The sequence below is a fragment of the Mauremys reevesii genome, linkage group 24 (genome assembly GCF_016161935.1).
Source record: "Mauremys reevesii isolate NIE-2019 linkage group 24, ASM1616193v1, whole genome shotgun sequence".
Taxonomy (NCBI): Eukaryota; Metazoa; Chordata; order Testudines; family Geoemydidae; genus Mauremys; species Mauremys reevesii.
Window position 1 is genome coordinate 17,101,842 of NC_052646.1, and position 15,194 is coordinate 17,117,035.

A 15,194-nucleotide genomic window follows, 5' to 3' on the forward strand; every position below is an offset into this window, starting at 1 on the left:
ATGGCAGCACTTATTCATAATCCCGTTCTGGACGTGACTCACATAATCTTCATGGTGGCCTATAGCCTGGCCTTCCTTTTGGGCATGGTGGGAAATGGCTGGATCATCCTCATCACTGACTTCCAGGTGAAGAAGACAGTCACTCCTATGTGGTTCCTTAACATGGCCATTGCTGACTTCATCTTCACCTCCTTCCTACCCTTCAGAGTTATCTATACAACCCTGGGTTTTCATTGGTCCTTGGGCAGCGTGATGTATAAGTTGACCATTATTGTCACCTCGCTCAACATGTTCACTAGGGTTTTCCTCCTCACTGTCATCAACGCCGACCACTGCATCTCCATGGCCTACCCTGTGTGGTCCCGGAACCACAGGTCGCCCCGCCTGGCTTCTTTGGTTATTCTGGCCATATGGATCCTATCCCTTGCATTGAGCTTGCAGTCCTGTGATCTCTGGGATTCCATGAGCTCATCTTCAGAGTGGAACATCATCTCTGGCAATCTGACAAGTGTCCAAGAGAACCTTTTGCTGAGAAAACGAAGGATGATGGCCCGTGTTGCTATCCACTTCCTGGTTGGGTTCCTGGTCCCATTAGCCTTGATCATCACCTTCTACATTCTTCTAGCTCCCAAACTGAGAACAAGCCATCTCACTCAGTCCAGGAAGCCCCTCAATGTCCACCTTGCCTTGATCCTGATCTTCTACCTCTGCTGGCTCCCATATCACGTCTTTTACTTCCTGCGGGTCTCAGGTGATGCACTACATTCAGTGATGGAAAAATCCCTGGACATAGGCATCCTCTTTGCCAATGGCCTGCTCTATTTGCACAGCTGCCTCACTCCCATCGTCTTCCTTTCCATGGGCCAGGAGTTCATGGGCTCCAGGGAAAATGCATGTAACTACCAAAATGCTGTGCACTTGGCAGGAGAGCCGGCTGAATAGGGGAGAAATGTTCACGGGGAGATGGGATCCATTCACGAAGTATACGCTAGCTCCAGATAACGAGCTTCCTAAGTGTGTTGTGTCCCCCTATAGTAACTGAACTGTACAAGAAGATGACAGCCTACTACTGCTAATGCACTTAGCTGCTCCTTAACCTCTGTGCTTAAAGTGTGGTGCTGAACGTTCTAGGTTCAATCCCTGCTGATGGCACGTGCTGGGGGAGGGGGATCACTACACAAAAAGGGATCGAAATTCATGACCAATATTTTTCACAAGGAATGGCTGGGCCTGCAGAGCTTGGGGCACTTCACCACAGGCCTGAGCCGACGGGCGGCTTCCCACCGCTATCAGTGGGGACTGGATCAGACCTTGCTCAGGATGCTTTGCTATCGTGCCACTAAAAGGCTGGTCTGTAGCATTCTCTGGTGTTCGTGTCCCTGCTGATATTCTAGGCTCAGTGTCGACATCTAACAGCCTCACAGAACAGCTGGGGGGATTTTCTTTTGCCAATAAAGGGATTTTCTCCCCGTGACGCTCTCATTTTAAATAATTGGCAGTGGCTCTGTGTTGGGGATGGTCGGTCTGAGCAGCAGCCCTTGTGCTTCGGATGGGGTGGCCACCTGGTGGCTAGAAGGGAACAAATTCCAGTGTCCCAGAGTCTGATCCTGCAGCTTCCCCCGCCCATGTGAGGGGACGTGAGGCTCAAAGCCCAGCCCACAGAGCAGTTCAAGGACAAGAGCTGGACCAGATGAGCTGAGGGCCGGGGAGTCAGGACTCCTGGGTTCTACCCCACAACTCTGAGGGGAAAGGGGTCTAGTGGTGGTGGGGGGCTGGTGGGAGTCAGGAGCACCCGATGAAACTACTGAGCAGCAGCCACAAGGACCGTGGGAGCCCAGACTGTCTCTCCAGCAGGAAGCCGCGGTGACACTGGGTCCGTGTTCCCCTGTGCCAGTGCTCAGAGCGAGGTTGCTTTATCCTGCAGTGGTGGGTACGGCTGGCGGTTTTGCTTTATCCTGCAGTGGTGGGTACGGCTGGCGGTTTTGCTTTCTCGTACAGTGGGCCACACATAATGCAGTTGAATAGTGAGGGTGGTTTGCTCTTCTCTTCCCCTGTCTTCGGTGGCACTTGGAGCACATTGTAGGCAGCCGTTAGCTCAGTCTTCATGCCTGTGTGCGGTGGGAAAGGAAGCTGACTTGTCCGAACGCCAGGCAATGGCAGCGCTGGGAACCAAATCCTTTCTACCCACTTCCCCTGCTCGAACCCTGCAGACCCAAATCCCCTCCTCCAGCTGCGGATGGGACCCAGGAGTCCCGACTCTCAGCCCCCCGCCCCCTCCGACTCTAAACGAGGAGACACAACTTCCCTCCCAGACCTGGAAATACAACTTTGGTGTCTTCCTCTCAGCTCCCTCGTTAGCCCCTCTACATCTATCCCCTCCCGTACCAGGGCCCCTACTTCATCCTTCCGCCTCCCAAGGAATCTCTCTCTGTGCCCATGTTAATGTAACCAGACCATGTCCTCATGCTACAAACCACTTGTGGTTGTACCTCCGCTAACATCCCCACCAGCACGCGGCACCACAGGGCCGTGATCTCACCTGGGGCTGGGACTGTCTCTCACCATTTGTGTGTGTATCACCTGACACAACAGGGTCCTGATCTCATCTGCCTCCTAGTCGCTACCATCGTACAGATGTTAAATAATAACCATAATCTGATCCGGTATGGGAATTCCCTGGGCTACTTGGTGACACCACCCAGCTCTGTGCCACACAGATCCACAGGGAATAACCAGGTAAGTACTGAAAAGGCTGGTACTTGGGGTTCAGTCGTGTACCTCAAGCCTTAGAGTACCAGGAGCTGCACAGCCTGCTAGAATCTGGAGAGACGTTTCCCTGAACAGTGGGGACTCAGCAGGAGTGACCCTGAGAACCTCCTACACCAAGGTATTTTAGGGTGAGTGACCTATGCGAAGAAATGCCCTTTCTGGCTGACGTGGATGATACTTGTTATATCACCATCTCTGAATGACAAACAGCTAAAGTTCTTGTTCGGAGGTAGTGCCCGGTCAGACTCTAAAGAGGCTCCTATTGTTTATCGATTGCACAGTTCACTTGGTTTTTAAGACTGGGAACAGTCAGTCATTAAGAGGAGGAAGCAGAACCCATGGCTCTTATCAGCGTGAGATCGGTGCCTGCCAGAGATGAACAAGGACAGACAGGGAGAACAGGTGTGGGTGTGTTTTCAGAAGAGCTCCTGCATGAAAGCGTTGTGCCACAGTTTCCCATCGGTAAGAGAAGGATAAGAGCCCTGCCCTTCCTTGCAGGGGTTTTGGAGGTTAAGGATATAGAATCATAGAATCATAGAATTCAAGATCAGAAGGGACCATTATGATCATCTAGTCTGACCTCCTGCAAGATGCAGGCCACATAAGCCGATCCACCCACTCCTTAGCAAGCGACCCCTGCCCCATGCTTCAGATATTTCAGCTATGGGGGGCCCATATCTTCACCTATGGTAGACACATCTCCAGTGGGGGGGGCTGGGGGGCAGGCCTTTCACAGAGGGAAAGAAGAAATGTTCATTACTTCAACGAGACAATAAAGTGGCAGGAGTTGTCGGCTACAAAGTCTGGGCAATAATGGGAGGGTGAAGACAGACTTGTTGGTTCTACTGGACAGAGCCAGTGGCGCAAGATGCTGGGCTTGAGAGAGCAGGGTAAGATCAGACTCACTGCCCCTTCAAGGGAACAGCTCGTAGGGCCCGGGAGAAATTGAGCGGCTGCAGGGCGAGGGCTGGGATATTTGATTAGTTAGCAGAAACTGTGGGCGTGGGGACTGGGGAAGTGTCATAAACATACAGCTCAGGGGAGCATGAAATCCCTCCTTTACCTGTAAAGGGCTAAGAAACTCAAATAACCTGGTTGGCACCTGTCCAAAAGCAGGGTCTATTTAAAGGGCCGGAGCTCCAGCTGCCTTTGCTGCACCCATTGCCCGCACCAGCCCTGCACCCCCTGCCCTGCCCACAGCCAGCCCCTGTCTCCAGACAGCCCTGCACCCCCTGCCCGCAGCCAGCCCCTGCTGCACCCCGTGCCCTGCTTCCAGCCCCGCACCGCCTGCCCGCACCAGCCCTGCACCCCCTGCCCTGCCCACAGCCAGCCCCTGTCTCCAGACAGCCCTGCACCCCCTGCCCGCAGCCAGCCCCTGCTGCACCCCGTGCCCTGCTTCCAGCCCCGCACCGCCTGCCTGCACCAGCCCTGCACCCCGTGCCCTGCCCACAGCCAGCCCCTGTCTCCAGCAAGCCCTGCACCCCTGCCTGCAGCCAGCCCCTGCTGCACCCCGTGCCCTGCTTCCAGCCCCGCACCCCCTGCCCGCACCGGCCTTGCACCCCCTGTCCTGCCCACAGCAGCCCTGCCCACCCTGCCCTCCCTGCAGCCAGCCCTGCACCCCCTGCCCACAGCCAGCCCCTGCCGCACCCCCTGCCCTGTCTCCAGACAACCCCTGCCACACACCCCACAGCCCTGCCCGAAGCCAGCCAGCCCCAACACACCTCTGCGCACACCAGCCCTGCACCCCCTGCCCTGCCCGCAGCCAGCTCGTCTCCAGCCAGCCCCACACCCCCTGCCCGCAGCCAGCCCCGGCTGCACCCCCTGCCCTGCCCCCACCAGCTCGTCTCCAGCCAGCCCCACAACCCCGCCCGCACCAGTCCTCCACTCTTCTGTCTCCAGCCCTGCCAACCCCTGCCGCACCCCCCTGCGGCCCTGCCTGAAGCCAGCCAGCCCACCCCACACACCCCTGTCTCCAGCCAGCCCCGCACCCCCTGCCCTGCCTGCAGCCAGACCCTACCTCCAGCCAGCCCCTGCCCTGCCTCCAGCCAGCCCCATGGCCCCTGGTGCCCTGCAGTTCCCAGGGCAGTAACCCTGCACACCTGCTTCAATGAGGGGGGCAGGGAGCAGCTGGGCCCCACACATGTGCACACTCCAAGTGGTCCTTTTCCTTGAATCTTTGTCTAACTCACTTGGTGGTGGCAGCAGTACCCACCCAAGGACAAGGAAGGATTTGTGCCTTGGGGAAGTTTTTAACCTAAGCTGGTAGAAATAAGCTTAGGGGGTCTTTCATGGAGGTCCCCACATCTGTACCCCAGAGTTCAGAGTGAACCCTGACATGGTGGCTGGGTCTCTGTGACTCTGCTCCCAGCTCTGCTGCTTCTGCTTTTCTGGTCCCTCTGGCCGGCCCGGCCCTGCTCCCCAGCTCAGCTCGGGCCCCTGCTCCCTCCTTAGCTCGACCCCACTCTGTCTGAGCCAGGCAACTCCAGCTCACAGGGAGGACGGGACCCCCCGGCCTCCTGACTCCCTGATCAGCCTGCCCGCCCTGTCCATCCTGCTCAGAGGCTGACTGAGGCTGACCTGGAGCACTGGCCTCTCCCCATTCTTTTAGTGCTGGGAGCTGGCCAAGCAAAACACCCCACTGAATGTCAGTAAGGGGACAACAGTCCCCTCCCTCTGGGGCGAGTCAATCAGATCACTGGCAGGAGGACAGTGTGTCTTGTACAAGGCGGGGCATGCAAATGAGGGAGACGGTTTCCTCTTTAAATCTGTGCCTCTCTCTGCCCAGGCTGCACCCGGAGACCCGATTCGCAGCCTCCTGGGTCTGAGCAGTTACCAGCCAGTCGCCTGAGAACTTTCCGCTCCAGCACCAGGAAAAATGAGATTTTTGCTCCTTTTAAGTTTCGTGGCAGCAGCTTTAGAAGGTACGTTCCTCCCTCTGAATAACTGCAGAGTTAGAGGAATATTGTGTTATCGCTATTTCTATAGTGATAGTAATGGCCTGTCTTTATTCTCAGGTGTCCGGTCCCAGGTCAAGCTGGTGGAGTCCGGAGGGGGGGTGAAAAGCCCTGGAGAGTCTCTCTTCCTCACCTGCAAAATCTCCGGGTTCACCTTCAGGGATTCCTACATGAGCTGGCTCCGACAGGCTCCAGGAAAGGAACTAGAATGGGTCAGTTCTATAAACCCCGATGGGAGCGAGACACGGTACCATAATTCAGTGAAAGGCCGATTCACCATCTCCAGGGATAATTACAAGAATGAGCTGTATCTGCAAATGTCCTACCTGAAACTCGAGGACTCTGCCGTCTATTACTGTGAGAAAGGCACAGTGACACCCCCTTCTCCCAGCAGCCACGTGGGGGCAGCAGTGACAGTCACCCCGCTTCGGGCTTAGACAGGAGACCTGGCAACTGGGTGAATGTAACACAAACCTACCGTTTGTGTTACATTCACCCTACGGTTACGCACATCTTCTTGTCAACTGTTTGAAATGGGCCATCCTGATGATCACTACAAAAGTTTTTTTTTTCTCCTACTGATAATAGCTCACCTTAATTGATTTCTCTCATTAGAGTTGGTAAGGCAACCTCCATCTTTTCTTGTTCTCTGCATATCTCTCTCGCTACTGTATTTTCCACTGCGTGCATCTGATCAAGTGGGTTTTAGCCCACGAAAGCTTATGCCCAATTAAATTTGTTAGTCTCTAAGGTGCCACAAGGGGTCCTCGTTCTTTCTGCCGTCAGTGTCTCCCTTTCCTTCCCAGAGCCCCCCTGAGCCTGTGGTGCGCAGGTCCCTCCCTTTATGGGGGAACCCCAATCCGGAGTGGGTCTGGTTTTGCGTCACTCTCCCCTCCGAGACCTGGCACGTTGGCTCTCCCAGGGCCCGTCGCGGTGTCAGACTCACAGGACAGCCCCTGCCAGTGTACAGGAGACAAGCGCATTGCGGGACTGATCCAGTGCCCGTCAGAGTCAATAGGGTTCATCCCCTGCCCTCATTGGGGTTTGCCTCACACCCAATGGATGGAGCAAATTCCTCATGGGGTCAAACCCTGCGCTAGTGTAAAGTCGCTGCAACTGCTTTCAGTGTCCGCGAGTTACTCCTGACTGACACCAGGGCGGCTCTGGGCCTTTCAGCAAACCGGGACCTTTATTGCAAAACGCAGCGGAAGGTGATTGGTTCATTATAACCGATGTGGGGCCCCTCGCCTGGTGTCTGCCCCCTTCACAAGCGGTTATTGCCTCTATCCCCACAACCCCCCCACGGTGAGGCCGGGGAACTCTCACAGCCCCTGGTTCAGAGAGGCGGGACTGAGGCAGAGAATGGAGGCTGGGGTATGGAAAGGAGCCATTCCGCGTCCGGGCGGGGCTGTGGGGCAGAGCTTACCCAGAGCCCGAATAAACCCCACGCCGCTGAGCCTGGGAACGTGGCACCGCTGGGACTTTCCAAAGCGGCTCGTGGATTGTTTCCACCCACCCGCCATTGGGAAATCCCTGCCCGGGCTCTGCGCTGGTGTCAGTGGGTTGAGCTGAGACGTCCCAACCCACAATAAAGTTCCACGATGTCCTGGAGTCCCCATGGAGATAGACCCGCCCCTCAGCCCTCGGTGACATCACTCAGCCCAGGGCTGGCACTCGGGGCATTGGGGGCAGTCGCGTGACTAATGGACTGTACCCTCTCCCTGACGCACAATGCGCCCGCCGGTGCATTCGGCGCTGGGAATACGGCCCCTGCCTAAGGAGACTGCAGCGCGCGCTGGGTGTGTGGGCGCCGACCCGCCCTGACCTGCTGTCCCGGTGGTGGCCCAAATTTTCCGTTGCCCTAAGGACGGCCCTGCCCACCGCAACTGCCCAGCACCCCGCACAGGAGCTCCATTCCCTAGTGCCCAACACACATAAATCTTCCCCGTCACCTCAGCCCATCACCCCCCAGAGACCCATTCCCCACCCCGGCCTCCTGGCCGCACTCACCGGCCCTGCTGGGAGGTGACTGTGTCCGACGGGCTGAGCCGGCAGCGCAGCCAGGGCTAGTCCCGGGGCGGGGAATCGCTCCGGCCCCTCGGGAGTGCCGCGATCAGCCAGGCCAGGGCCTGCTCCGCCCGGGCTCCCTCAGGCCCCTCTTGCCTGGAGGGGCCCAGCCAAGCCCCCCCACTGTCACCCCCCCTACACACACCTGGCTCAGACTGGCCAGGCTTCTGCGCCAGTCCCAGGCAGCTCAGCTCTGGGGACACAGGCCATACCCAGAGCCGGAGGGGCTCTGGGGTCCAGCCAGGGGCAGAGAGGAGCTGGGGATGGAGAGGAGCCCTCGGACAGAGGAGGAAGTGGTGGGTGGGGGGAGCCAGCGGGGTCTCGGGGTGCAGGGCAAGTGGAGCAGGCTGGGGCCCCTCTGAGCATGGGCCTGGCTCCATGGCGCCACTGGTGCCATTGTCAACCTGTCACTGCCATCACCCTTGGGGGACCACTGCTGCACACAGGTGAGCCGCATAGGGGCTGGGGAGCCGCAGGCTGAGAGAAAACCCTCCCTTGATTCCCTGCTCACCCTCAGCAGCGAGATCTCTTCCATAACGAACAGCCTGTGGAAAGTGTGGGGACAGGAATGACTATCAGCCCCCCTACGGTGCTGGCTCTCCCAAGAGCCCCGTGCCCAGTGTACAGCAGGGTCCGGGAAGAGTGATGTCCCCCCCCCCCTTGCCCCTGCGGCTATTCACCATTTTGGGGTCTTGTGGCTCATGTGCCGGGGGTCGGGCGGTCAGTGACAGGCGTGTGCGTCCTGGCTGTGTTTTAAAGCACTGAATCAGTGTTGTCTGCATTGCAAACAACGCTGCTTCTGTGAAATGTTGTGTTTAAGCCTCACAGAGATGACCTTGGGGGGCCAGATTCCTTACTGGCAGCAGAGCGGCTGCACAGAATTAGAAAGTGGGGAGAGATAGTTCAGTGGTTTGAGCAGTGGCCTGCTAAATTCAGGGTTGTGAGTTCAATCCTTTGGGGGGGGCCATCTGGGGTTTGGTCCTGCTTTGAGCAGGGGGTGGGACAAAATGATCTCCTGAGGTCCCTGCCAACCCTACTAATCTATGATTCTAAAGCAGCCAAGATCTGAGGAGGATTTTCGCTGTGAGGTTATGATGCCCTCCACCGCCAGGACACAGGAGTAGTGGGACAGCAGATCTCAAACTGGGGTTGGGAACCCCTCAGCGGGTCACGAGGTTATTATGTGGGGGGGTCGTGAGCTGTCAGCCTCCACCTCAAACCTCACTTTGCCTCCACCATTTCTAAGGGTGTTCAATATATTTAAAGGTGTTTTCATTGCTGGGGGGGGTCGCACTCAGGGGCTTGCTGTGTGAACGGGGTCACCAGTGTGAACGTTTGAGACCCACTGGAGAAGAGGGGCTGAGAGGAGAACGCAGCACACCAGGGAGCAGCTCGTAACGGTGATGGGGCGCCAAGCGGACACGCTGCAGGGGATCCTCGCTCTTCCAACCGAGCAGCTCCGTGCCCACCCTCCCCTGCAGCCGCTGTCGCAAATCTCTTTCCCACGCGCCCCTCACACCCCCCGGCCAACACACTGTTATCGACCTCCTGGCTCCACTCTCTACCCGCGGCATCCCACTCCTCCCCCCTCACGGTCCAGCACTGGGGACTCCCAGCCCAGGCGCCAACTTCTTCCAGCGCCGGTGGGTGCTCGAACCCCCCGGCCCCGCCCCGACTCCACCCCCATTCCAACCCCTTCCCCAAATCCCTGCCCCAACTCCGCCCCCTCCCTGCCCCTATTGGACGTCTCCCCAAATCCCTGCCCCAACCCCACCTCCTCCCCCCTCCCTCCCGGAGCTCGCTACAGCTGTTTGGGGACAGCAAGCGCTGGGAGGTAGGCGGGGGAGCGGGGACACAGCACGCTCAGGGGAGGAGGCAGAGGCGGAGGTGAGGCAGGGCGGGGAGCTTGGCTGCCGGTGGGTGCAGAGCACCCACTAATTTTTCCCCATGGTGCTCCAGCCCGGGAGCACCCACGGAGTCGGCGCCTGTGACTCCCACTACCCAGTGCACTCAACACCCAGCCAGCTGCAGTTTGCACCCGCTGCATCGTTCTCCAAAGGAGAAGGCTGGGTGTGATCCCGGGACATACACAAATCTGTAGCCGTCCCGGGACCCCTCCCACTCTTGAGACCTTCCCTTCCCCCCGTCCCCCTCCCTGCTGATGATTTCTTTCTTTTTACTCTCTCCTCCAGCTGTTGTCTTTTAATAACAGAATTGTGTTGGTTTGAAAGCAATCTTTATCCTATTAAGTGAAAGCAACCACGGCCGCCGGGGGGGAGGGGGGGCAAGTGGGGCAATTTGCCCTGGTCCTGCAGGCCCCACGAGAATGTCAGAGGCTCCCCGCCATCACCTTCCCCCACCCCAGCTTCTCAGCGCCGGGCACCCCATGACCTCATCCCCCACTGCCTTGACCCCCCGCGCTGAGCCCAGCCCCTCTGAGTCGCGCACCCCCCGACCCCATCCCTCCCCCTAAAAATGAATATTTCCAGGGATTTTCTCCTTTCCCCGAGTAGAAATTATAAAAGCCGTGATCTTGGAAATATGACATTTGTTTTTTATGATAAATAATAATAATAAATAGTGTGTAATAAGCATGTCATAAAAACAAATGTTTAGGAGGGGGTTTGTGAGACACGACGTTTTAGTGAAAGGGGTTCACAGGTTGTTAATGTTTGGGACCCGTGGGTGTCCGCCGATGCCTTCTGCTGGGTGGAACACGTCAGATCGGCTTTGTGAGTAAGCGTGTTCACTCGCACACTCAGCATTCAGAGTCCAGTGATCCGTGCGCATGGACAGAAAGCTCAGCTGCCAATTTGGTTTCTTCACAGCTATTGCCTTGCGCCAGACGCATGCAGCCACCTCTGGTCAGCAACAGCCGCTTAGCAGCTGCACAGGGCTGATCCAGCCAATGCAGAAATACAGCCACTGCTCGGGGGGTGTGGGGGGGGACACCTGGTGTTTAACAGCTGCACATCACTGGCACGCAGGGCTCGGTCACCAGTACTGGGGCGGAATGCAGCTGTCTCTGGGGTGGGACACGGATACCATGTCACAGCTGCAGAGCAAAGTTTACCCCGGTGCTTACCAAAATGCCCTGAGATTTTCCATGTGAAAACAGAACAGAGAACTGGGTGGCTTTTTAAGGCCCCACGTGGTACTCAGCCAAGAAGTCTCCATTAACCCTTTCGATCTGTTGGGGTTTTTTAATTCTCTCTTCGACAATTTCTGTTGCATTTTTCCTATTTTGAATCATTTTGTTCCTTCTCTTTAAGCAAAGAGAATAATTCCAAGGATTATTTTTGTATTAAAATAGCAACAGAGTCGGGGGCGGGACAGGGGCTGCCCGGACACAGCAAGAGACAATCCCTGCACCGGGGGGGCCCCACTGTGCTGGGTGCTGCACAACCAGGGTCAGTCTGGGTCCCGTGTTAAAGATGGGAAACTGAGGCACAGAGTGATGCAGGGGCTTGCTGAAGGCAACACAGGGATTCTGTGGCCCAGGCATGACTTGAACTCAGCTCTTCCGAGTCCCAGTTTAACCAGGGGCCCAGCCTTGCTCGCTAGGTGACTGCCTGGAACATGGATCTCCTCCGGGCCCTGCCCCAGTCTCCCCAGAGCAGCTCTCTGGAAGCCCCCCCTCTCTGTGCTGGCCCCAGGCCAACCCTCACTGGGCCGCTTTTATTTTTTACACTCAGCTGCCTCGCCACCTACTGGCAAAAGATAGAAAAGGCGAGATTGTTTCTAAAACAAATGGAGTCTCTTCTTTCTTTCAACTGCAATAGCGAGCCGAGGCTTGGAAGCCAGGCCCCACTATGGGAGGAGACTGGGGACCAGGGATTAGAGCACGAGAGGCTGCAGGTCAGGATGCCTGGGTTCTCTTCCCAGCGGTGGGAGGGGAGTAGGATCCAGTGGCTGAGGGTTGGGAGTCAGGACGCCTGGGTTCTCTTCCCAGCGGTGGGAGGAGAGTAAGATCCAGTGGCTGAGGGTTGGGAGTCAGGACGCCTGGGTTCTCTTCCCAGCGGTGGGAGGGGAGTAGGATCCAGTGGCTGAGGGCTGGAAGTCAGGATGCCTGGGTTCTCTTCCCAGCGGTGGGAGGGGAGTAGGATCCAGTGGCTGAGGGTTGGGAGTCAGGATGCCTGGGTTCTCTTCCCAGCGGTGGGAGGGGAGTAGGATCCAGTGGCTGAGGGTTGGGAGTCAGGACGCCTGGGTTCTCTTCCCAGCTGTGGGAGGGGCCGGGGAGTGGGATCCAGTGGCTGAGGGCTGGGAGTCAGGACGCCTGGGTTCTCTTCCCAGCTCTGAGAGGGGAGTAGGATCCAGTGGCTGAGGGTTGGGAGTCAGGACGCCTGGGTTCTCTTCCCAGCTCTGAGAGGGGAGTAGGATCCAGTGGCTGAGGGTTGGGAGTCAGGACGCCTGGGTTCTCTTCCCAGCGGTGGGAGGGGAGTAGGATCCAGTGGCTGAGGGTTGGGAGTCAGGACGCCTGGGTTCTCTTCCCAGCGGTGGGAGGGGAGTAGGATCCAGTGGCTGAGGGTTGGGAGTCAGGACGCCTGAGTTCTCTTCCCAGCGGTGGGAGGGGAGTAGGATCCAGTGGCTGAGGGCTGGAAGTCAGGATGCCTGGGTTCTCTTCCCAACTCTGAGAGGAGAGTAGGATCCAGTGGCTGAGGGTTGGGAGTCAGGATGCCTGGGTTCTCTTCCCAGCGGTGGGAGGGGAGTAGGATCCAGTGGCTGAGGGTTGGGAGTCAGGACGCCTGGGTTCTCTTCCCAGCTGTGGTTGGGGAGCAGAGTCGAGGGGGTTAGCGCAGCAACTCGATGTTACTGAGCCCCAAGATTCCTGGGTTCTCGGCGCCTCAGCGTGTCCTTTGGCTTCTGCCTTCCCTCCAAGGCTGATGCTCAGGGGCCAGTCAGGCAAGCCCAGGCAGGAGGCAATTCCACCCCTCGCTAATGCCACAAACCAGCAAATAATCCAAAGGGATTTAGACAGATTAACAAACAACCTCTACTGCCGAGGCTGGAGGAGAGCAGATGGCTTGACAGCTCCACGAGGAAGGGAGGCTCCACACCAGCACCCACCCCCACCGTCAAACAACTGTCCTTTGCTACGATGCCTTCAGAAACCTTGCCAATGCGTGGGCAGCTGAGACCCTGCTCACCACGCCCATGTGCTCCCAGCAGTGGTCCTGGCCTGGAAGCTTTCGAGGGCAGGGGCTGCCTTTCGGGTGGTTATGCAGCATCTATGCAATAGGGCTCGTGTGGGTAGGAGGCTCTAGTGGTTCAAGCAGTGGGGGCCTCGGCGTCAGGATTCCTGGGTTCTAGCCCCACACGAGGCTAAAGTGGACAGCCTTGGGGGCTGGGAATCAGGACGCCTGGGTTCTGTTCCGCAGCAGAGGGAGCGCTAGTGGTTACAATGGCAAGGCTAGGACGGAATGGCACCGTTTGGGCTTTTTGAGTCAGTGGGTGCCCCCAGTGCTCCCCAGCACAGGAGCATGGCGCATAAGCTGAGCTGTTGGTGCGATCCAGGCTGGCAGGGAGGATACCAGGGCGGATGGGCCCATGGCTCTGAGCGGATGCATGGCCCACTCTTCTGCCTGGGTAGGTGGATGGGGAGACACCCCAATGCATGCTGACCCCCAGAACACCCTCTGCAGGGGGAGCTGGGCCCCTGATCCCTCACTTCAAAGGGCCGCGATACTTTCACCATCCCCAGATCTCCAGCGCCTTAACCGCCTGCCCCAGACCTGGCACACATTTAGCACAGTGACCACCGACCTGCAGCTCGTCAGGTATAAATAGCCACGTTCATCACCCTGGGCGAACAGGAAACAATCGCTCCACAGAGATATCTGATTCCTTCTGTTTTCTTTTAAATGAGCAAACGTAGTGGCTGTTGGCAAGTATTAATATCGCATATTGCAAACAGGGGAACATACTAGTTGATCAGAAGTACCGGGCTTAAGAGCCCAGGGCAGAATCTTTAACACAGGGCCAGCATAGGGCAAAACTGCTACTGTTTATATATTGCTGGAAACCCCAGCTGAAGTCAGGACCCTGTTGTGCCAGGCGCTGCCCAGACACAACCAGAGACAGGCCCTGCCCCAGCTGAGATCAGAGCCCTGTTGTGCCAGGTGCTGCCCAGACACACAGTGAGAGACAGGCCCTGCCCCAGCTGAGATCAGAGCCCTGTTGTGCCAGGCGCTGCCCAGACACACAGTGAGAGACAGGCCCTGCCCCAGCTGAGATCAAAGCCCTGTTGTGCCAGGCGCTGCCCAGACACACAGTGAGAGACCCTCTCCAAAGAGCTTACAATCTGTCTAGACAAAGGCAAAATTATTCTCATTTTAGAGAGGGGGAAACTAAGGCACAAATGAGGTGACTTGCCAACGTTTCTAGCAGAGCTGGGACTCAAACCCAGTCACAAGGCAATCTTCCCCTGTAATTGCCTCATGCCTGACCTGGGCTGAGACAGACCATCAGTCTCATTGGCCTCTCAGCTGAGAGCGACCACAAGGGGTCACTGGGGAAGGCTGGCCTGATGGCAGAAGTGGGGATCAATTCCTGGCTCTATGACTCCCTGTGTGAGCCGGGCAAAACACAGCATCTCTTTTGGCCTCAGTTTCCCCACCTATAAAAGTGGGCTAGTATTTCCCCACCTCACAGGAGGCAGGATAAATTCAGTAAATGTTTTGATGATGCAGCCACCAAAATTGTCACTCATCTGCATGTTCAAAATTCAGCTTCAGACCGTCCAACCGCAGAAGGGACCATTCCATCATTTAGTCTGACCTCCTTGTAACCCAGACCAGTGAGTTCACCCTGGTCCCCCTGCACCGACTCCAATAACATCTCAAAAGGCATCCAGGCTTGATTGGAAGCCATGGAGAGGAGCAACCAACACTTCCCCAGGCAGTTTGTCTCAAAGGTTAATCACCCTCAGTGCCTTATTTCCAGCTGGAATTTGTCTGGCTTTTAACGTCCAGCCACTGGTTCTTGTTATGCTGGGGGGGTTGCAGCCACATAAGTTGTTAGATCATCTTCATTGTTTCCAAAGGGATCTGAAAAGCAGGAGAATCTGTTGGGAGCTGGTTTGGAAATCTGGCCTGGAAGATTTGAGCTGGGTGGTTTGCTTGGAAAGGTAGCGAGGGCTGGGAGCTCTCCAGGGTAAATCTGTAATAGGGAGCTTGTACAGATGATTTTAACACAGCAAAGTGAAGGAGACCCAGCCATTTAGGACAGGAAGTGAAGACAGCTTGATCCAGGAGGCTTTGGAGAAGTAGGACGGAGTAATTCATGCTGAAGTTTAGCTGGAGACGTAGAGCGAAGAGAAAAAAAGGTATCCCAGAGCGTGGCTCCACAACCCCCCCACACCACGCTGGGGCATTGAGCTCAGCCAGGACTGCCCAGGGAGAGCCC

At 57.0% G+C, this 15,194-nt stretch overlaps 1 protein-coding gene and 1 gene segment (V, D, J or C); both read left to right on the top strand.

Annotated features, from left to right (window-relative positions):
• LOC120390559 (chemokine-like receptor 1) lies at positions 1-942 on the top strand. The gene has a single exon (XM_039513291.1). The coding sequence runs from the start codon at positions 1-3 to the stop codon at positions 940-942; it is 942 nt and encodes a 313-aa protein (XP_039369225.1).
• A 4,606-nt stretch (positions 943-5,548) lies between these two features.
• LOC120390324 lies at positions 5,549-6,721 on the top strand. The segment is given in 2 exon segments: positions 5,549-5,690; positions 5,784-6,721. Coding segments are annotated over 2 exon segments (423 nt in total).
• Positions 6,722-15,194: the final 8,473 nt, after the last annotated feature.

What these genes read in the sequence shown, in the direction of transcription:
- LOC120390559 (XM_039513291.1), top strand. Translation starts at nt 1, where the DNA reads ATGGCAGCACTTATTCATAATCCCGTTCTGGACGTGACTCACATAATC.